At 33.3% G+C, this 22,736-nt stretch overlaps 1 protein-coding gene across 4 annotated transcripts in view; it reads left to right on the forward strand.

The window, feature by feature from the left end:
• The window catches only part of ZNRF2 (zinc and ring finger 2), a 130,615-nt gene extending 115,113 nt beyond the window's left edge, over positions 1-15,502 (forward strand). Inside the window, exons 3-7 of one of the 4 annotated variants that reach the window (XR_005217050.1) lie at positions 2,347-2,452; positions 8,313-8,476; positions 9,619-9,700; positions 11,182-11,261; positions 14,116-15,502. Coding sequence is in view for 2 of the 4 variants with exons in the window: in XM_037836988.1 (XP_037692916.1) it covers positions 2,347-2,452; positions 11,182-11,239 (164 nt within the window). In the remaining 2 variants the exon portion in view is untranslated. Of the gene's footprint in view, positions 1-1,962; positions 2,325-2,346; positions 2,453-8,312; positions 8,477-9,618; positions 9,701-11,181; positions 11,262-14,115 lie in introns of those variants that run through there. The other 3 variants (XR_005217051.1, XM_037836988.1, XM_037836990.1) reach the window with 3 other exon arrangements.
• The last annotated feature ends 7,234 nt before the right edge of the window (positions 15,503-22,736 follow it).

Below are 22,736 nucleotides of genomic sequence, written 5' to 3' on the forward strand. Positions count from 1 at the left end.
TTCTTCATTGAAATTAATGTGTTTTGGGATGTCCTTGTATATAGGTATACCTTTTTTGGTACAGAAAATACAGTTCTGATTATTTTTCATGACTAGAGTTTAGGAACTTATGGTAAAATTGACAGGCTTCAATAATGTAGCATTCTAAATTAAACTTAAAAAAAATTTAACTTTAGTACCTGTAAAACATCAGAGGGAAAATCCTTGTCCCTGCCGACTATTTGCTCCTGTTAATTTTTAAATAACAATCTATTCTTAAAGTATATCTTCTGTTAACTATAATATACAGATTGGATTAGTCTTTGTTGTACTATAAATAAATTTTCTTATAAATAGGGTAAATCAAGGCCTTTTAGATATTGAACTTATTCTAATCTCCAAGAGTTTAAAAAACCTATTGTAATAAAGAAATCAGACCTGATAGCCATAGGTCCAACGTAAAAGTGCTGTAAGATACCTACTTTTCCATGAACAGGGTATTACAGAAGCTGTATTTAATGGACTTATACTTATTTTCATTTGGCTTTGGGAATCTGATACATAAAATATATATGGAAAAATTGTGGCAATACTTTTTGTTTTTTAGAGGCTGGTTCATCTCATTTTCTTAATTTATGATAAATGAGATTTGATGGTTCTTCTAGACTAAATCCAGGTGCATTGTTAAAGTATTCCAAAAGGTAAACAATGTGAAACCCTATTCCATCAATTCTGAGGTGCACTTTTTTTTCCCCAAACTTCAACAGCTCTGAAAATGTAGTGCATCTTTAAATTGATATTGTGTATAGTTTAATGGAAGCATTTTTTTTTCCTTACCTGGTATATAAAACTAAGGGATTACATTCATATAATTCTTTACTATGATGTTGGTATCTTTCTGGTGAAAAAATGTTAAGTGATGGAAATATACCATATTTTTTGGAATTGTAGACCTTTACCAAAACTTCTGAGTTCTTCCTTTAGGCCTTTCCTTTTTATTCTCACTACTACCTTCCTATAGGTGCTTTACATTAAATCTGGTTCCCTATCTGTGAATCTTCTGTTGAAAGTTATCCAGAAAAAGAGGAAATGGAGAGAAAGAGAAAAAAGGCTTTGGGTAGGAAGAAAGCTGAAGGAGGGTAAGGAGTGGGAAATCTGGGGTGCAGAGAAGGAAACTTGGAGGGGAAGGAGTAATAAACAGCAGTTTTCATTTACCTATGCTTGTCCGGAAATCTTTTTTCTGCTTGCCTCTGGTTGTGATACATGTATTAGCTTGTGAGCTATCCAGTACGCCTCTCTTTACTCTGCACACCCACTCCAGCCCTACGGAGAAAGCATATGCCAATGCCTTACCTTCCATACACCCAATAAGGTCTGTGTTTTCTCTGAATGTGCTGTCTCAAAATGAATAAAGGGGGAACCACTTCATACAGAATGAATTTTTCTCTCAGAAACTGTCATAAATGTGTGCATAGTTTGTTGACTTTTACAGGAGGTATTAGGATACCAGACAATTAATTTTAGAAAACTTCCTTATCTTTCTTTATTTTTCAAGATTTAGGTAGAGTTTGATACGTAGTCTTTCTCTCTAGTTTATTGGATTTTTATTTCCAAAAGTGTTAATATATTTATTCATGGTATAGGTTCATATCGCATATTTCTGCTTTAGGTTTTTATTCTCTAGACTTATGAGAGTGGAGATTCTTGAACAGTTTATTTATACTCTCAGTAATGGCATGTTTCATTTATTCTACAGTTAAAAAGAGTCATAAAGCATATATGGCTAACATACTCCATTTAACACTAATAAAATATAATTAAAATTTCACTATTAACCATGAATTGAGGTAACTTTTTTTTCTTATGGAACTTTAACATTAAAGGGGATTTAAAATTCCATATTCAGAGTGATTTCTTTAACTTATCGAATTTTATTATTTTAGAATTAAAAAAAATAATATTTTATTTTTCTTGTCTTTTCAGCCACATTACTCTTAAGGAAACTTTTTGAACTGTCTTGGGCACCAAATTAATATTGATTATGAGAAGGAAGATGAATTCCAAATAACTGACTTACGATAATGTTTTAGAGCAAGGTCACTTGCAAGTTGGGGGATTCTATACTGTTCTTGCTTACTGTAATGACCCAATAGGGTATAAATGTAAATGAGAGATATGTCTGTAAGTAAAATAACCATTATTCAGAGATTTATAAGTAGTAGTTCAGTTGCTGAATTTTATGTATTTCTGACAAAATATGCCAAGTAAGTAGAATCACTGTCTTTTATAAATTAGCATTCACATAATTCATTTTTTTCAATTTGATAGATAATTTTATTGTCCTGAATTCATTTTCTCTTTCCTCAGAGGATGTACTGAGTAAAGATGCTGGGGAATGTGCAATATGCCTTGAAGAATTGCAGCAGGGAGATACTATAGCACGGCTGCCTTGTTTATGCATATATCATAAAGGGTAAGTTTATTTTTATTTTAACCAAGTTGATATTAGAGTAAAAGACTGCTCACACAGCATCAAAGTTGTAGGTAGAGTCGAAAAGGTTTTCTTCTTCATTGAAATCGTGATCCTTGCCCCACTTTTTTGTTACCATGGCCTTTTTTCCTGCTAGAGCGAGGATTTTTGCCCACATCTATTTGTATCCAAAAGCAACCATTTTTTAAGTATTTACTATGACCCAGGTTTTGTCCATAGCTTTTTAAATAGGTTATCTCAGATAAGCCTGTAACAACTTCATTTTACAATCGAGGAAATAAGTTGAGGGACAGTAGAGAATCTCTCCAAGGTCACATGTCTATTAAATGGCTAAGCTGAGATTCCAGTCGCAACTGGTTGCTTTTAGAGCAGCAACACAGGAAAAATTTTAAGTAGAAAACTATGTAAGGTAATCACTAAAAGAATAGAAAAACCGTAACTTTCAAACTAATAAAAGCAATAAGGCAAAATTTTATTTAAAGATGGGGGTGAGGGAGCAGAAAGCAGAGTAAATAGCAGAAAGAAGAGAAACAAAAATCTAAGTATTTCAGGAAATATAATAAATCCAAATAGACAAACTCACAAATTGAAAAACAGATTAAAAGGTTGGTATATGCTGTTGAGAAGCAACATACTTAAACATAAGGATACAAAAAAAAATAGGAAAGTCGGAGGATAGACAACTATATCCAGGCAGACACTAACTAAAACTGAAAAAGCTAAGTTATTATCAGACAAAGTAAACTTTCAGCACAGAGGGGCACTGTATAATTAGGAAAAATACAATCATCAGGGAGGTATAATTATAATATTGTATCTTTCTGTGTAACTAATAATATAGTCTCAAAATAAAATAGTTATAGAACTATTGGAAGAAATTGACAAGTGCATCATCATAATGGGAAATGTTAAAACAGCTGTCATTGAGTCATGGACAACAAACGAGTAAAGACCTAGAAAAACTGAGCAATAAAATTAACAAATTTGATCTAATGGATGTGTTTATCTATCTACATCCACCAATTAGAGAATACATTTTCTTTTCAAGAACACATAGAGCATTATAAAAACTGATAACGTACGAGGCTATAAACTAAGTATCGGCAAGCAACAAAGAATTGGTACCATACAAAACATGTTCTCTGGCCACTATTACACATTGATGATAAAAAGATAAATAATCCTCATACATACTTCTAAACACCTTATGGATCAAAGAAGGACTCATTATGAAACTAAGAAAATACCTAGAACTGAATAATAATGAAAACATTTACCTATCAAAACTTTTAAAGATATACCTGGAATGACCCTTGGAAGGAAATTAATAGCCCTAAATGCTTGTGTTAGAATGGAAAAAATGGGTGGAAATCAATAAGACAAGCTTCTTACTTAAGAAATTAGAAAAACAACAGCAGAATAAACACAGAGAATAGAACGAAGAAAATAATAAAAATTAGAGCAGAAAATAAAATTTTAAGGTGATACAACAGAGATCAACTAAGCCAAAAGTTGGTTGTTTGAAAAGGCTAGTAAAATACATAAGCCTCTGCAGGTTTTTCTCTAGAAGGAAAAATAAACAGTATAGGGACTTATGACTTCAGACAACAGAGATTAAAAAAAGAGAAGAAAATTCTGTTAAAAATGTTATGCTCTTAAATTTAAAAACTTAAAATGGAAATTTTCCTTAATATGATTTTATCAAAAATGATGCAAAAAGAAACAGAAAACAGAATCAACTTATAATTATTACAAGTAATTATGATGAACCTGTCAAAACAAAACAAAAAACACAGGCCAGAGAGACAGTTTGACAACAAGCTCTTTCATGGAGTACCATAATATCAATCTTAAATTTTTCCAAAGGATAGAAAAAAGAGGGAAGCCTCTCCCACTAACTTTATGAGAATAATTAAACTTGATACCAGAATCACTGAGATAGTACAATAAAGGAAATTAGAAGCTAGTCTCATTTTGGAACATAAATGCAAAAATCCAAAAACATATTAACAAACCAAATCCAATAATGTAATCTAAAATAATGCCGCATGACCAAATTGGATTTTTGCTAGGAATGCAGAGAGAGACTCTAAAATTAGGAAATTTATATATGTAATTTACCACATCAGCAAATTAAAGGAGCATATATGATCTCAATAAATGTGAGAGAGCTTTCAGTATAATTCTGTACTTATGTATTTACGATTTCAGAACAAAAATCAAATAAATATTAGATAAAGTATTAAAATTGTGAAGAGTTCAGGTTTGCCAAATAATGAGATCACCATATGGAAATCAGTTGCATTCTTTATCCTAGTAAGAAAAGAAAATAGTTTTTAAAAGAATAGTAACATTGCCAACAGCAACAGAAACTACAATGTCTATAAAAGATGTGCAAAACTTTCTTTTAGAGAAAATTTTAAAACTTGATTGAAAGATATTATGGATCTAAAATAAACCTGAAGGTATAGCAAATTGTGGTTAAGAAGACTCAATGTCATAAAAATGTCACTTCACCCCAAATTAAACTATAAAATTAACTCTATTCCAGTCAAATCTCAATTAGTTTTTGACAAGTTGATTCTAAAACACATGCACACCAAGGAGCAAAGGACCAAGACTAGTTAAGACATTCATGAAGAAGAAAACTATGCTGGGGGATATTGTCATACACAAATTTATTTTAAGACTGTATTTAAATAAGGCTGTGAAAATGACACAGAATAGAGTCCATAAACACCTGTGCGTATATGCAGAGACAGCATAGCATGGGAGCTAAGAGCATTGACTCGAGAGCCAGGATTTCATAGATTTGACTCCCAGCCCTTTTGACCTTGGTCAAATTTCTCCGTTTTTCTCTCCCTCTACCAATAAAGTAAGGATGTTAGGACCTACTTTATAGAGTTGTTATGAGGGCTTAAATGAGTTAACTGTAGAAACTGCTGGCACAAAATAGGTGCTATGTCAGTGTTTGTTTGAATAAATGAGGAAAGCTGATTTTGGCATAGGTGGATTACAGTGTAGTAGAGAAAGGATGAACTAGTCAATAAATTGTGTTAGCAATGATTGTTTATTGATATGGGAAAAAAATTGAATCCCTTTCTCACATTTGAAATAAAAATCAATTCCAGGTTGACTAAATACTTGCTTATGACAAGCAAAATATGAAGTGTTAGGGAAAGAATATAAAGAAATGTTTATAGCCTCTTGGTGAAGAATGATTTTTGGTGCAAGATTACCCACCCGCCCCCCCCGCCCCCAAAAAAGGAACCTTAGAAGAAAGATTGGTATATTTTACTGATTAATTTGACTGTATTAAAATTTAAAGCTTACTTGCCTCAGACTGAGAGTGTTTTCCAAATAACAACAAAGATTGGGTATTTGAAATAGTGTATCCTCCTTCAGTAACTTTCTGTAATGTAAAGGAGCTCACTGCAATTGGTAAATCGGCAAATGATGAAAATACAATACCTTGACCTTACTGGTTGATACACAGTATGTCCCATAACATTAATGTTTTGTAGCATCAGATAGCAGCAGATGAAAGCAAATATGCTAACATAGCAACCCACAAAAGAATAGGAAACTATTAAAGTACCCATCACCCCATGTTCTTACTCTTAGTTCAGTTAGGCCATGAGCTTTGTTTTGGAAATGCTTATTTCACAGTTCTCAGATTTTGTGCATTTGTTTTTGTTTCCATAATCCAGCAGGTTTGATCTTTTCTTAATCCTTTTTCTGTCAAGCTAGCTTCACTCCTTTTTTTAAAAACATTCTATATTTATAATAAAATGTATTAGGAATGTGGTATGTCCTTATTATAGCTCAAAGTTGCATTGGTTTGAGTGATCTACCTTTAACCTGATTTTTTCCTATAAGCCTTGTTAGTTTTCGTGCTTGATTTTGTAGAAAGCAAGGTTTATCAGAAATGTGCATTTTATTGTAACTGAAATACCTGGATATTTCCTGCAAATCTTTAAGAAAAAGACAAAAAAGAAATGTGAAATTTGGGAAGAACTGTTCCCAGTCAGTTCAGGGAAGAGAAACTCCAGATGGCCAATAAACATATAAAAAATTACTCAGATCTCACCTAGTAATTAAGGAAATGAAAACTAAAACCATCAGATAGCAAATATTTAAAAAGGCTGACACCACTATCAAGTGTTAGTAAAGATGTGGAATAACATAAATACTGAGACACTCCAGGTGGAAATGTGAATTGGTATACTTGGCAGATAACTGTACTATCTATGTGCTGTATATATCCTACAACCCAGTAGTTCAACTCCTAGGACTAGGTTTATGCTTCAAGAAATTCTTGATCTTGTGCTCTAGGACAGTGCTACTACTCAGTGCAAGTCCGAGAGGAGAGATAAGGAGCCTGTGCTAGGATGTAAATTACACAATGCTTTGTTCATTAAGAAAGTCTTGTTATGGAAAAAAAAAAAAAAAGCCTCTTGAACTAAACAGTATGCTTAGTGATGAAGTTAATTTATATTCTGGCACAAGCTCTTTATTTCTTTGAGGACTGACTAGTAACAAATAGGTTGGGTACACTAGCACCTTGTCTATGGACCTCACTTTTAGCAGTACTGCTTTAAGAGGCCTGTACAAGAATGTTCATGCCATCATTGAAAATGTCCATCAGTTAAAGAATAGATACATAATTGAAAGTGTCAAAATAGAGCCTTACTTACTAACAATTGTGAATCTCAAACAAATTGAGTGAAAAAAGCAAGTTATAAAAAGTATACTTTATGGTAGCATTTATATAAAATTTTAAAACCTGGAAACTGTTATGTTGTTTGGGAGTACATAAATATATACTTACAGAGTAATGAAATGCAAAAAATGAAAAGCACCAAATTCAGGGTGGTAATTTCCTGCTGGAATTAGGAGAAGGGAATATAATAGAATTTTAAATAACCAGTGAAAATAGTTTGAAACAGGACATTCATGGATTGAAAGCAATTTATGTGAGAAGGATCTGGAGTTTTGTATGATTACTTTCTCATGATTAATAAAAATTACATGGTTATAAAATAAAAAGTATCCATTTTAGATCCCATAGGTTCCATGTAGATGTGCTATGAATTGCTAACACATCTGGAACATTTTGTGTAGTTCTCAGTGCTTTGTTTTAAAAAGGAACAGGCATACCTTGGAGATATTGCAAGTGTGGTTCCAGACTGCTGCAATAAAGCAAATACCACAATAAAGCGAGTCACATGAGTTTTCTGGTTTCCCACTATACATAAAAGTTTATGCTATACTGTAGTATATTAAGTATACAGTAATGTTATGTCCAAAAAATGTATATAGTTTAATAAAATTATTCCTAAAAATGCTAACCATCATCTGAGCCTTCAGCAGGTCATAATTTTTTTGCTGGTAGAGGGTCTTGCCTTGATGTTGATAGCTGCTGACTGATGGGGGTGGTGGTTACTGAAGGTTGCTGTGGCTGTTACAGTTTCGTAAAATAAGACAACAATGAAGTTTGCTGCATCGGTTAACTGCATTGATTTCATGAAAGAAATGCTATTTGATGGCATTTTACCCATAGTAGAACCTCTTTCAAAATTGGAGTCAGTCCTCTCAAACCCTGCCACTGCTTTATAGACTAAGTTGATGTAATATTCTAAATCCTTTGTTGTCATTTCAACAATGTTCACATCGTCTTCACCAGGAGTAGATTCCATCTTAAGAAACCACTTTCTTTGTTTATCCATAAGAAGCAACTCCTCATCCATTAAAGTTTTATTAAAAGGTTGCAGTAATTCAGTAACATCTTCAGGCTCCACTTCTAATTCCAGTTCTCTTGCTGTTTCCACCACATCTACAGTGACTTCCTCCACTGAAATCTTGAACAGCTTCAAGTCATCCACGAAGATTGGAATCAATGTCTTCCAAACTCCTGTTCATATTGATATTTTGACCTCCTCCCATGAATCATGAGTGTTCTTAATGGCATCTAGAATGGTGAATCCTTTCCAAAAGGTTTTCAATGTACGTAGCCCAGACGCATCAGAGGAATCACTATCTACGGCAGCTGTCATCTTACAAAATGTATTTCTTCAGTGATAAAACTTAAAAGTCAAATTGACTCCTTGATCCATGGGCTGCAGAATGGGCATTGTATTAGCAGACATGAAAACAATGTATATCTCGTCCATCTCCATCAGTGCTTTTGGGTGACAAGGAGCATTGTCAATGAGCAGTCATATTTTGAAAGGCGCCCTGTTTTTGAGAAGGTCTCAACAGTGGGCTTCAAATATTCTGTAAACCATGTGGTAAACAGATGTGCTGTCATCCAGGCTTTGTTGTTCCATTTATAGAGTACAAGCAGAGTAGATTTAGCATAATTCTCCAGGGCGCCAGGATTTGTGGAATGGGAAATGAGCATTGGTTTCTACTTAAAATCACTAGCTGCGTTAGCCCCTAATGAGAGACAGCCTTGCCTTTGAAGCTTTGAAGCTAAGTATCAACTTAATTCTCTCACCACCTATGAAAGTCCTAGATGGTGTCTTATAACAGAAGGCTGTTTCGTCTACATTGAAAATCTGTTGCTTAGTGTAACCACCTTCATCAATTATCTTAGCTAGATCTTCTGAATAACTTGCTGAAGCTTCTACATCAGCATTTGCTGCTTTAACTTGCACTTTTATGTTATGAATGTCGCATCTCTCCTTAAAGCTTATGAACCAAGCGCTGTTAAGTCAAACTTTCTTTTGCAACTTCCTCACCTCTTTCAGCCTTCATGGAGTGTAAGAGTTAGGACCTTGCTCTGAATTAGGCTTTGGCTTAATGGACTCTGGTGGCTGGTTTTATCTTCTTTCCCGACCACTAAAACTTTCTCCATATCAGCAGTAAGGCTCTTTCACTTTCTTACCATTTGTGTGTTCACTGGAGTAGCAGTCTTAATTTCCATCAAGAACTTTTCCTTTGCATTCACAGTTTGACTGTTTGGCCAAACCAAGAGGCTGAGCTTTCTAGCCTATCTCGGCCTATACTGGCCTTGCTCGGTAAGCTCAATCATTTCTAGCTTTTGATTTGAAGTGAGAGACACGGGACTCTCCTTTTCACTTGAACACTTAGAGACCATTGTAAGGTTATTAAGTGGCCTAATTTTAATATTGTTGCTTCTCAAGGAACAGGAAGGTCTGAGGAGAGGGAAAGAGATTGGGAAACAGCTGGTCGGTGGAGCAGACAGAACACACAAAACATTTATCAGTTAAGTTCATGATCTTCTATGGGCATGGTTTGCAGCACCCCAAAACAATTAGAATAGTAACACTAAAGATCTTTATTCACTGTGGCAAATAATATAATAATGAAAAAGTTTGAAATGTGAGAATTACCAAAATATGTCATAGAGACACAAAGTGAGCACATGGTTGTTGGAAAAATGGCTCCGAAAGACTTGCTTGAATCAGGGTTGCCACAGACCTTCAATTTGTAAAGCAGAGTGCAATAAAACCAGGTATGCCTGTACTCTGATAAACCAAGGTAGCTCTAGACTCAAGTGAGTAGAGTGGAGAGCAGGCTGAAGAGAATGTCATAAGCTTAATGTTTATTTGGAGAACAAAAGTCTTAATGGCAATAGAAATTAATTTGGATATTTGAAAAAATATAAAGATGAGGTGCTTTACCTTTTTTCCTTTTAATTTTGTCTGTTACTGTCATATCCCAAACCAACCAGTCAGAATATGATAATGATAAATATTAATTTTGGCCTTCAGGATATTAGTTATGCTTTCTAGCTTTGCGATATGCAAGTTTGGTGTATGTCACCAATGAAAATGTTGAACGGTTTGAATCTGCTTGGGTAACTTGCTAACTGTTGGGCAGGTTACTTATCCTTTTGAAGCCTTATTTTATAGTCTTTCAGCGCATTGTGGAATTGAACTTTCTGCATTGACAGAAATGTTCTATACCTGTGCTGCCTGATAGCGTAGCCACTAGCCATGTGGCTAGTGGACACTTAAATTGTGGCTAATGCAACTGAAAAATTGAATTTTTTTCTTTTATTTAATCATAATGAATTTAAGTTTAAATAGCTACATATGGCTGATGGCTACTATATTGGCCTGTACAAATCTAGAGTGAAGATATTTATACTTACTCTGATATTTGACTTCTGAAAATAAAATCATGAAATGTTTTATAAATGCAAATGGGTGATGGTATATTTATTTATGTGTGTGTATGTATTGCAGGGTAGGACAGAATTAAAATATGTATTCAGGTATCACTTATAAATACAGTCGTATAAAAATGTGATGGATTGTTGTCAAGGCTTAAAATTTAAGAGCTCTCTTTAATTACATTGATTGGTGGCACAAATGAACAGGCTGATGTCATAAATGGCTTAACTACTTTGAAAAGAAAAATACTTGTCCAAATCTGTCATTTAATTATAAAAATTGGTAAAGTGATATTTCACTAGATATTATTTTGGTATTGGTTCTTCTGTTTGAGCTTTAAAATATTTTATAACATAATTTTGCAGATATTCCTTCTTTAACTGCTTAATCAAAATTAATAAATATATCTTATCTTTTAAAAACTTATAGATTCCAAATACTGTAATTTAAAATGTCGATTTTTTTCCTGCAGATACTGTCAAGTCAAGAAGCAAGCATTTTGATTATGACTGTCATGATAGAAGTAAACTTAAGTGTTTCAGTTTTTCTTGTTTTGTTCCTTTCTAGCTGCATAGATGAATGGTTTGAAGTAAATAGATCTTGCCCTGAGCATCCTTCAGATTAAGCATCAGATTCCTGCATTATAGGTAATTCTCCCTTTTTATTTTACTTGCTTTTGAAAGTGTTATCCTGAAATCACAAATTCTCATTTTTATTCATTTTATTCATTCACTTATTCATCAAGGCTTTTTTGTGTGTGTATTCCAGGCAGACATTGTGTTAGGCTACGACATAGAAAACTCATGTTAAAAAATAAATGAAAAACAACTTTCTTGATTCTTGAATAGAGTCATATATTGAGGACCTCTGCATTCTAGGAATCTTTAAACACATTCACTTAAGAAACCTGTGAGGTACATATCGTGACGTCATTTTACTAGTGAGAAACTTGAGGGTCAGAATAGATAACTTCCATGACTGGTAAGAAGCAAGTTGTACCAACAGTCCAAAGTCATAGGTTTAACAAATGGATTCAGATTCTATACTCTTGTCTATAACATCCCAGGTGTGTTTTTTGGTAATGCAGTGTCATATTATAATTTAAAGCATAGTAGTTGGTATTTATATAGCATTTTATGTTCCAGGCATTTTTCCAAGAATTTTACACCTATTAACTCATTTAATTGTTAAGACAACCTTTTGAGCTCAGTACTGTTGATATTCCCATTATGCAGATGAAGGAATTAAATCCTAGAGAGCTTAAGAAACTTGACTTACCAAGGTTACATAGCTAGTTCATGGTGGAGCTAAGATTCAAACCCTGGCAATCTGGCTCTAAATGCTGTGTTCTTAAACTGTTTTGCTATTATTGGGCAGAACATTTCCTTCAAATAGTTGCGTCATGGCTTCATTCACCCAATTTAAATCATTTATTCATTTGCTTTTTTGTCGTCAGTATATAATGAAGTATGCTAAAAACAAGGAATTGAATTTTAGAACCAGTTAAAATATTTATTTTACTCTGCCGACTTATCCATGGTTCTGCAGTATGTGAAACTATTTAATGAATTGGATGATAACCTCACTTGGATGTTGCTTCCCTCCCCACCTCCCACCCCCAGTTCTGTGAATGAAGTAAATTAAATGGCATTGTTTAGCTTTGAAAACATATGGGTTAATTTAATTGCTATTTTCAAATATATGAAAAGCTTTTTTGAGCTGACTGTTGCAGAAATGATGTGTAAAGCGTTGGATTCTTACATCAAGGCATAACATTTTAGCCAGTCCTTGAACTTGTTTCCGAGGGAGTTAAAGCCTCTATCTTCAGAGACTCAGAAGACAATAATAGCAATCTTTTCTGAATGGCCTGAACTAGATCAGGTGATATCTGGTCAGTTCTGTGCTACTCCACCATTTCCTTCCATTTCACTCTTTGTCTTAAATTTGCAAATGTGGGCATTGAAGTAATAAAAGAATATTCAAGGAACTCTGTTGCAGATAATTTAAAAATGGCAGATTAGAATATTGATAAAGGAGAATGGAGGTAATTTAATAGCAGCTGTAGAAACTGAAATGAGAAGTGCAAATTAAGTGAGATGTCATAATGGTAGGGCTATGCGTGTGAAATGATGAAACTTTGGTAAACTGTAAGGTACATCAGGACTGTCAGAATTTGAACTTTTTACTGTTAGGTTATTCGGAGCATACCTTGATGCTTTTAAAATATAAATAGGTAAGATTGCTGTGTCTGAGGAATGTAGGGGGATAGAGTGGTGTTTTGAATATATGTGCACGTAAGTCTTTATTTCCCTATGAAAAAAGTCTCTTTTTTTTGAAGTGGAGGTTGCTTTGGAATGGTTGCCTTCGGTGCCACCTTATGTCTTAGCCAATAAAGTAAAGGTACAGCTAAAATTATAGAAGGTTTTTAACTACTGAAACTCAATGTTAATAAACATAGTACCAAAATAATATGTTTAAATATGTCACCTATAGGCAAAATTTGTCTTTTAGAGTTGATAAACTTGTGAGAGAGGGAATCTTATGATAAATTTTCTTTTATGGTCTGATCAGCTAAATTTTTTCCTTTAAAGTTATAAAGAAATTATAGGATATGTAGAATGTGCATTTCACCTCAGTTAATACGCATTTATCTGTTGCTCCTAAATAGCATTTTTGCTTCCTTATGTTTTGTATCAATTTTATCTATTTTGTTTTTGGTATTTGGAACCTGAGTTTGAAATAGTATAGTACATGAGGCAGGTTGAATTCTCTTAAGTCAGTTGCATACAGAAATCTGAACCAATAGGCTCTCCCTCTGAGTCTTCAAGAGTCATTTTTACAGCAACATTTTACAGTTGCTTAAACAGCAATTTTTAAAAATGGTACATGGTATATACATTATATATATATTATTTCCATGGAGATATGGAATATTTTGACCCACATTTTTGCTTCTGTTCTGGCTGTTCTTATTTGTCAAATGATATATTCCTTCTGTCCCTTTTGCTGTCCTAGATTAAAAGTGTATGTGTTTGAAGAGGATTCAGTGCTGTATAAACACTAAAAAAAAAAAGAAAGAAAAGAACAAAGCAATATGTAGCAGCAAAATCCAACATTTCCAAAATCTTTCAGCATAAGAATGATTGCTTACTAGTTTTAATTTCGGGCTCTTGGTTTGTTGGGCAGAAGCCTTAAAGTAAGGTGGTGTGTGTGTGTCTGTTTCTAATGCTTGTGTTCTGTACTCAGATGTAGTCTGTTGTGGAGGGAGAATAACTCTTGTGTATTAGCTATTTTTACACTATTTTAAGCTTTAATTGTTCCTTCTAAGTCTTTGATATGTTCTACCATGAATACTAATTTTATGACTTTTTGGAAATGTAAGTAAAGGTAGAAAAATTTGCAGCAACTAAAGAAATGTTCATGGGAAATGTATGTTGTGTTTTGATTTGTATTGCTATTATTGGCTGCTATTTAAAACTATATATATCTATTTTAAAACAGGTTTTCTTGTATATTCAAGATGCTTGAAAAACCTAGAAGATATGAACATCTGTCTTGGGAAAAAAACGGAAATAAAAACACAGGCACACTAAGCCAGACATCTGAGTTTGTGAGACTCGGTAATACAGAGATGGACAATCATACAAGAAGAAAAAAAAACCTGCTGAAGAGGACAATTACCATAGCACTCAGTGTACCAAACATGCATATAAAGGACACACAGGGATTTTGAAAATGCTGCACATCCCTTAATAGTCATCTACATAGGTAATACTGATAAACATTTTGTATTCAGACGCCAAAGTTAACTGATTTAAAAGTTGATTTACTTTTTATTAGGTTTCTAGAGCTGTGCAACTTGTGTTTTGATTTTTTTTTGTTTGTTTTTTTAGTTTGGGGTCTCTGTTTTCCCCAGCATAATATTTCTGCATACATTTATTCTTAAATTGAAAAGCACATAATTTATTTCTTACAAATTAAAATCTTAAATGTGAAACTAAGTTGTGTAATCAAGCAGTAAAGCATTCTCTGAATGCAGACCATAATCTCAAGTTGTTCCATTTTTTCCCCCAAGATGGAAAATAGACTTTCTACCTAAAGCTAAAATTTATTACTATTTTTCAATTAAAGATTTAACGTTTCCCCAAGAATGGAAATAGACTTCTCCATAGAAAAGGTAAAATATGTTAATATTTTCCACTTGAAGGTTTAACATTATCAGAATGCAGCCCAAAGAGTAAATCAAGTTTCATAATTATATTTTAATAAATTGAATCTAGGTTTGTCTACTGAATTGCAGTTTATTAAATATATTGTTTCTTCTTAAATAAAACTGCTCAGCAATTAATCAGCAGTAAATCATCTTGCAGCTATGCAACTTTTAAAATAAATGAATTACTAATTTTAAGTGCTGCCAGCTAACTTAGTTTTAACGGGTATTTTTTTTATTTTCATAAAATTATTTCGTTGTGCTTTGCATCTTCAGGCAGTTTTTCCACATTTGGGTAAAATGTTTAGAAGGTTCTAAACTTAATAACTTAATGAAAAGGGTAAAATAAAATTTTCTGGAGTGGAGCTTGAGATAATTTGAGGGATATTTTATATACTTTTAAAAATCAGAATTTAATTGGGGTGCCAGATTTATAGCAATTTGCATCTTTACTTTTCCAGAAAATCTGGAAGTTAGCATTTGATAAATGATTTTTTAAGCAAATATTTTTTAATTTATAATTTATTAATGTGTTACTACTGTAATTAAAAATGTTATTCTACAGAAACTTCTAAATTCAGTCTTGTGTAGAAAGAAATGTATTAAGCAAATTATGTGAATAAATATTCCTACAATATACATCTGAATGGTCTAAAAAAAAAAAAAAAAAGGAAAAAACTGGAAGAGAACTACCAGGGCTACAGTAATAGATATTTTTGTTTTTTTTAAATATCAAAATACTGATAGATTTTGTGTTTTCAACATAAGGGAAAATGTTATCAGTGAATATTTAGACAGTGCACTTTACTTGATGAAATTGAAAGTTGCACAGTGCTGTTTCCTTATTTTAAGTTTTCTTTACTCGTATATTTAAGTATTTTCTATTTAATGCTGCAACTCGTATTCTTAATTCTCAGATTTTTCTCCCATACTTTATTGATTCTGTTTCATATTTTTTTAAAAGGGCAAGTATAGGAACAACTGCTGCTACCCAGAAAAATTTGTGTATTATAACCTATTAAAAGAGTTTTTAATTGCTTTCTTTGTGATTCTAGATCAGGTAACATTTTCCTTAAAGTTATGCTGTGAAATGCCTTTTGTTATGCTGCAATTGATAAAAGAATCCAAAACCTCCATTGTGACAGCTGACAGCACAGTTTCATAGGTGCTTTTTAAACCAGTATGGAAAATGTTCTTCCCTCAAGAAAAGTACTCTTCCCTTAATTTTTTCTGTTATCATGAAATCTTAATATGAATCCATTTTTCTTAATGTTCTCAATTTTGTAAGCTTTCACCCCCAAAGAAAAACCTCTTAGAATGTGAATTATTCATTTGTTTTCTACTACTGATGTATTTGTTGTGATAAAAATTATTTTGTTGTCTGCCATTCTTAAAGGAAAAGTTTTACTACAACTGTGGTTGTTAACTGCTTATATTCTGGAAGTTGCTTTTCTGATATGATTTACTCATTAACGTTACTTTATAAAATACATTGGCTTGAGTTCACTTCTTTTTTATCAGTAGCATACTTTCATAAATCTTATTAACTTAGCCTCTTTTTATCACAAGACTCTGTGCTTCAGCTGATACAATAGAAGCTCCTGTGGTTTTAAAAGAAAGTTCAGTGTTGCCATGTCAAGTGCTACATGATTATTGTATTTGTCTAGAATAATGTTCACTTAAATCTATTTATAGTAATCCTTTTTGGTTAAAATTCATGAAAGTTAGCAATTTTACTTTAAATTCAGTCTCCATCAATGACTTCCTAAGAAGAATAATTCAGAAATTGGGAAAAAAAAAAATGTTTTTAAAAAGCCCAGATGCTCCAGTTTTTATTCAGAATTTAAGTGGTTATTCTGGAAAATAAGTAATATTCTATATAATGTCACATACAATATTTGTAAATCTATATGTGAACACTGAGTAGTGTAAGTAGGACATAAAATCACATTAAGTATTGAAAGGCTTAGCTGAAAGAAAGTACTGACAACTGAGTATTAGGGAGACAAAATAAAAATTGAAAGCCTAGGTTGTTATCAAGTTAGTTATGGCTTTCCAGGACCTTTGTAAATACTTGTTTTTCAAATGAGATCATATCTGCATATATAGAAAGCAGTATGTTCTGAGATTTCACTTCAGTGCCACTCTTTGTCCATAATAAATAGAATGATTGCCAACTTTGACTCCTTATCTTACTTTGAGCTGGCTTTTTTTTTTTTTTTTTTTTTTTTGCCAGAACGTTTAAGAGAAGGTAAAACTATTCTGCCTTACTTTTGAATCTTTGTCAGAAAAATAGACTGAGCATAGATTTAATACATGTTGTTCAGATCTGGTTATAAATTAGTTTGTAGATTGTATTTTAGGAGCAGGGGTAACCTAAACAACATTCAAGAAGTCATATTATCAACTGTTGCATAATGTAGGTATTGGTTTCTTAGTACAACTGTTAAGTTTCTTTTAAATGTTATGCAGTTATTTCAATTTTCACTCACTAGCCACTTTATTAGAATGTAACCCCCAAAATGCCTTGGGAGTACCCCCAACATATCTACAGTAGGCATTTCAGAAAGATTTCGAGTTTAAGTGAGTCAGTGAAAATGGCAGATTACTTTTCAGAGAGTATTTGATTCACAGCTTTGTTTCTAAGTTTGGGTAAAATTATGTTTAAGAGCAATCATTTAAATTAATATGTTATAGTTAGACATGGGGATTTTCCTTTAAAAGAAAAAGATTGTAAAGTCAATGTAAATATTATCTAATTTTTTATTTACTAACATGGAGATGGAAGAATGAAATCCCCTAGCAAAAAGCTACATTTGAACAAAGCACGAGAACATTTTTGAAAATTCAAGAATGATAAAATTAATCATCTAATTGACATCCGCACTATGCATTGATAACATATACAGATCTTATTCTTTCACAGAGAAAGTTTTCTTATAAATCAGATTATTGGGAACTATGTAAAACTACATAGAAGTAAATGGTATTAAGTATGAGTACAGTTTTTTAGTTGATAGAAGTCATGTAGTTCATCTGGCCATTTTCTTGCAGTTTGACTTATACCAGGAGAAACTTAGTAAATCTTGACAATGGGTGGTTGAATGTGAAGTGTCTCTTACTCCTGTGCAGATATTTTCTTAATTTAAAAAAAAGAAAAAGAAAAATCTAGCATGCCAATATTTTGTCTTTGGCCCATTCCCTTTTCTTTTAAGTATGTAATTTCTGAGTTCTTTTCTTTGTTGTGCTGTGAATAACAGTAATTACTTATCTATTTTACCATTACTTTTCTTCTTTATCCAGTTCTCACTTTGAAACTGTTGTTACTTGGTTAATTCTTTAGAGGAAACTGCTGCTTGCCTTATTCCTAGTAGTGATTTTTATTTGGAAATAGCTGACAAAACTTTTTTCAGTAATAACTTCCTATGCAGACAATGCTTTGAGTACCATATTGTGTGAATGCTGTGCTTAAGCAAGGGAACTGAATATTATTTTTAATCATAGAATTCCTGTATTGAATGGGAAATACCTGATTTCTTAAGTCACATGATTCTTTGAAAAGAGTAAAAGACTTATGGCACTGAAGAAAACCAGATATGTTAATGTTAGTTTTGCTTGAAAATGCAACATTATTATACTTTAAGAGAGTTGGTATATTTTCAGATATTTAAGCTATCGTTAATTTTAGACTAATGGGTAATAAGAAGTTAGAATTTTGGTTACTTGTTTATAGAGGGGCAAAGAACAGCATGACATAAACTCACACTCCAGAAATAAATGATTTCTTTCTTTAAAGTGATACTGTAGTACCTACCTATTAACCAACATTGTGTGTCTTAGCTCTGCCCTGGACTTTGAGGTGCACCTTTTAGCATCCCAAGTTTGGTAACTGAAGTGATTAAGTTTTTTTCTGTTACTAAATTCTCATGCCTTCCTTTCCTATTTGGTATATTTAGATTAATAGATACTGATTTTGTGTTTGATAAACATACCTGTATTTCTTTACCAATGAACCTGGTGTCTGCATTTTAAAAATGATTCAATTATTAGTCAACTGCATTTTGAGCACCTGTGTGCATATGATAAAGTTAGCAGATCCTATAGGGAGAGAGAAATAAAGGACGTTTTTTAATTTGATGAAATTCATCACATTTTCTTTCTTTGCAATGACTTTTATATGACTTTCATTGTTGAAAATCATGGTAATGATAGACATTTACCTCTGTTGCTTTGTTCATGGTTTCCACAACTCTTCTATAATACCTCTGGTTCTCTCTGTTAGAAAGTATTTTCCTGTTAAATAAAGTATCAAAAACATCAATCAAAAGAAATATAAAAGATGTATTAGAAACAATCTGTACTGGTATGTTTTAAACTAAGACACAAAAAAATCATTATTGATACATTAATAAATAAACCTTCCAAATGACCTTGCCAAATAATCCCATTATTTAGAAGTAGAAAATAAAAAGAAAAATGCTTTAAAGGAAATAAATGCTTTATCTACCCTTATGTCTAGATGTTGACACATGTTTACAAGAAAACTGAGAACAGTCTGAATGCTGAAAAGTTTCTGTGAATTAACTGATGTTAGCTAGAGCTTCAGTATCTGCTTTTGTATACCTGCCATCACAAAATTTAAGTGTTAGTTAAAATTCTGTAATAGTGAAAAAAATGAATGTAGTGGTAATTGACAAAAAATTTTCTTCATTATCTTAATCATGAGAAAAGATGTACTTTGAAATTTCTACTGTAAAGCCTACTTGTAAATTTTGTAATTGAAATGTGATTAGAGAGCTATTAAATTGGGGGGGGTCTACTAGTGCACAATCATAACTTTTAATATTTGGGTTGTATTTAGTGACATTGCATTGTGTTTTAAAGAGGGAGTAATAAATCTTTTGAAATACCATTTTCATGATATGAGAGGTATTGAGTTTTGTAGTGTAGTGATTAAAACATGAGTTCTGGAGCCAGACTGCCTAGTCTTACCATCTCTGTAATAGTTGGCAAAATGCTTAACCTCTTAATTAACCTCTTCAACCATACAGTGCCTTATTCCTTTGAGTTTATTATTTTATTAGATTCAAAGAGTACATAGCCAGAAAATAAACTTGCCAACAAAGTCAATTTGAGATTTGAATGCTTTCTGATTAACTGCACAGTATGAACAGTTTAAATTTGTATTTCAGAAAAATATCAACTGTATGTCACAAACCTTTCAAGGAAGCTCATTAAAACTTGATATGTTGAAGTAAATGCTAAGAGAATTCATAGTCAAATATTCAGAGATATCCATCAAGAAAGCCAAATGATACACAGTTGATCCATTTTTGGAGCTCAAACATTGCAAATACCAAAGGGTTTCCTAAGGCATTTAAATATCCAAACAATTATTTTAGCATGTAATCAATATTTAAATACTATCAATGAGATATTTTTAAGACTGTTAAAAAAAAACTTTTTAAAAGTCTTTGAAATCTTGTTTGTATTTTACACATAGCACATCTCTATTCAGACTAGCCACATTCCAAGGGCTCAAGAGCTAGTGGCTACCAAAGCTAGAGGCTGGTTTTTTTACTCCTGTCTTTTTCTTAAATATTTTTTAAGGTCTTGTAATTCTGACTTTGTGAAGACTTGGGTCTCTCAAAGTTGATTTAGCGGCAAGGCATCAGCAGAGCTGGTTCTATTTTGTTACTAAATTGACGTAGTTTCCTAATTATTTTCAATGAAAAGTACTGGAGAGATCTTATAAAAGTTGAAAGTCTAATGAATCCTCTTTATGTGCATTCATAAATGGCTCTAGCTCTCACTGTGATTACAGTTTAGTGAGACATACAGGTTCTGAGTACCTGGTCCATTTTGTAGTCAGGAGTTGGTATGTTTGTGAGGTTTTAGCCAAATGATCAACAGGAATTGTGGATAGCTCCAGTCAGTTGTCCTGTGTTGAATTCTTTGGGGGCACTTTCATGAGTTTCAGGCTTTCCAGCAGCAGTTGAATTTCTATCACATCTATTCTTGAACTGCTAAACTTTTTCAGACTTCCAAATCCAGCATATTAGTTACCAGTGATCAAGTCTAAGGTACCTTCAGTAAGATGCTCCTTGAGTTAAATTAAAATAAAATAGAAGCTTTTTCACTGTCATGATGGCTCAGCATCTCAGACCCTGTCCCTGTCCTTAGGTCCTTCAGTGACCGCCCCCCCCTGCCCCCGACACCTGCTTATGCAAGATAAACAACTTCTCTCTCTCCTCCACACATCCTCCCTTGCCCGGTTTTGTGCCCCCGTGAAAGTCATAGAAACTCCCCAGTCCCCACTCTTGCTTGACAGACTACTACAGCTCTACTCATGTAACATTATAAAGGAATAGTTGCCAGGTCCACTGTAACCTTTTGCTCCCTGCTTGTTTGGTTGATCCCCTACTTCTGACGTGTTTCCCCATTTGACCCTACGAGGCATGCTGCCGCTCTCTTTTGTAGGACCTGTGAGTATTAATAAACATCGTTCATGCATCTCTGGTGTCATTTATCCTGGCCACACCTGACTGTTCGTTACAACTCCATGCTCAGAGGGTAAGGATGGACAGGGTTTCTCCGTGAGGTTGGACACTGAAGAAAGGCATTAACACTCTTGTTCTCTGAATCCCCATAAGACAGTGATTCTTAACGCTGGGCTAAACATTGTGTGAGCTCAAGGCAAGGCAGTGAGGGGTCGGGAACAATTTTTTTAAATATGTTAAGGCCTTGAACCCACCCCAAAGATTGTGAGTAGATTGTTCTAGTATGATTCTGTAGTACAGCCAGTGTATGACCTATTTAGAATTTTCTCCCACACCCCAGAATACCCACAAGGAGGAACAGCTGCTGAGCATGCCGCAGAGACCACCGAACCTAAGCTCTAGCCACATCCCCTCCAGTTCTCTTTACTGCCTCATCAAACTCTTGGCTATTTTTGGATGAGAAAGCTACGCCTCTTCATTATGCATTCTTCCCAACAGTATATTCTGGTTCATAGAATGAACTTTGCCTTCCTCAGCCAGGTCTCTGATCCTTGATATGCACATGAATTTTTTAGATTCCTAAAAGCCTTTGTCTTCAGAACTTGGCTCTGACAAACCCAAAGCCCTTTGCTTTTCAGGATCTTATCTCTTCCATTGGATTTTAAAAACTTGATTGACATTCAAAACTAAGCAATGATGTCTTTGTTTTATCCTTACTGCCCTGCCTCTTGAAGCAGCAAGTCACTAATAAGTTGCTGTAAGCAACCAGGGACACAAGGAAATAAAGTACCAAGAATGAAAAATACAGCAGTCAGTAATTCAAAAATAGTATCTTTTATACTCACATCAATGACAAGAAAGCTACCATGGCCGAAACATGTAATTATAACTCTGATTTTCATTCTTAGAATTATGTTGGTAACCTTCAGAAGTCTTTTTACCTGAAGAAAATTGCACAGGAGTTATTTGAACTAAAATACAGGATGAACTGAAGTGTTGGTTCATTGAGAATTTGCTATGTGTAAGGTACTGTGTGAGACACTGGATATATTCTCATGGGCAGGGGAGAGATACAGTACCTGCTCTTACGTAGCTTATAGTTCACAGTATTCTTTGCAAAAGTTGGTTATCAGTTATAGTCTAGCTAGAGTATAAATAACATGACTGTCTGAAACTAGTTCTTGAGTACACACTTGTGTCAGGTCTCACAAGGTGTAAGGTTATTAATATAATCACAGAATCCTTTATTTGGCTATGTTTCTGGTAATAGTTGTATACCTTGTGACACCATGGTATGTGGCAATGCTGCTAAAACGAAGGAGGAAACAATGCAAACACAAGGATTGCAACAGACACAGAATTGTTAATTCACTTCCAGTTTTTGAAGACTGTTTCCTAAATAAGAACAGTAT

Source organism: Choloepus didactylus, chromosome 5, assembly GCF_015220235.1.
Source record: "Choloepus didactylus isolate mChoDid1 chromosome 5, mChoDid1.pri, whole genome shotgun sequence".
NCBI classification, from domain to species: Eukaryota; Metazoa; Chordata; class Mammalia; order Pilosa; family Megalonychidae; genus Choloepus; species Choloepus didactylus.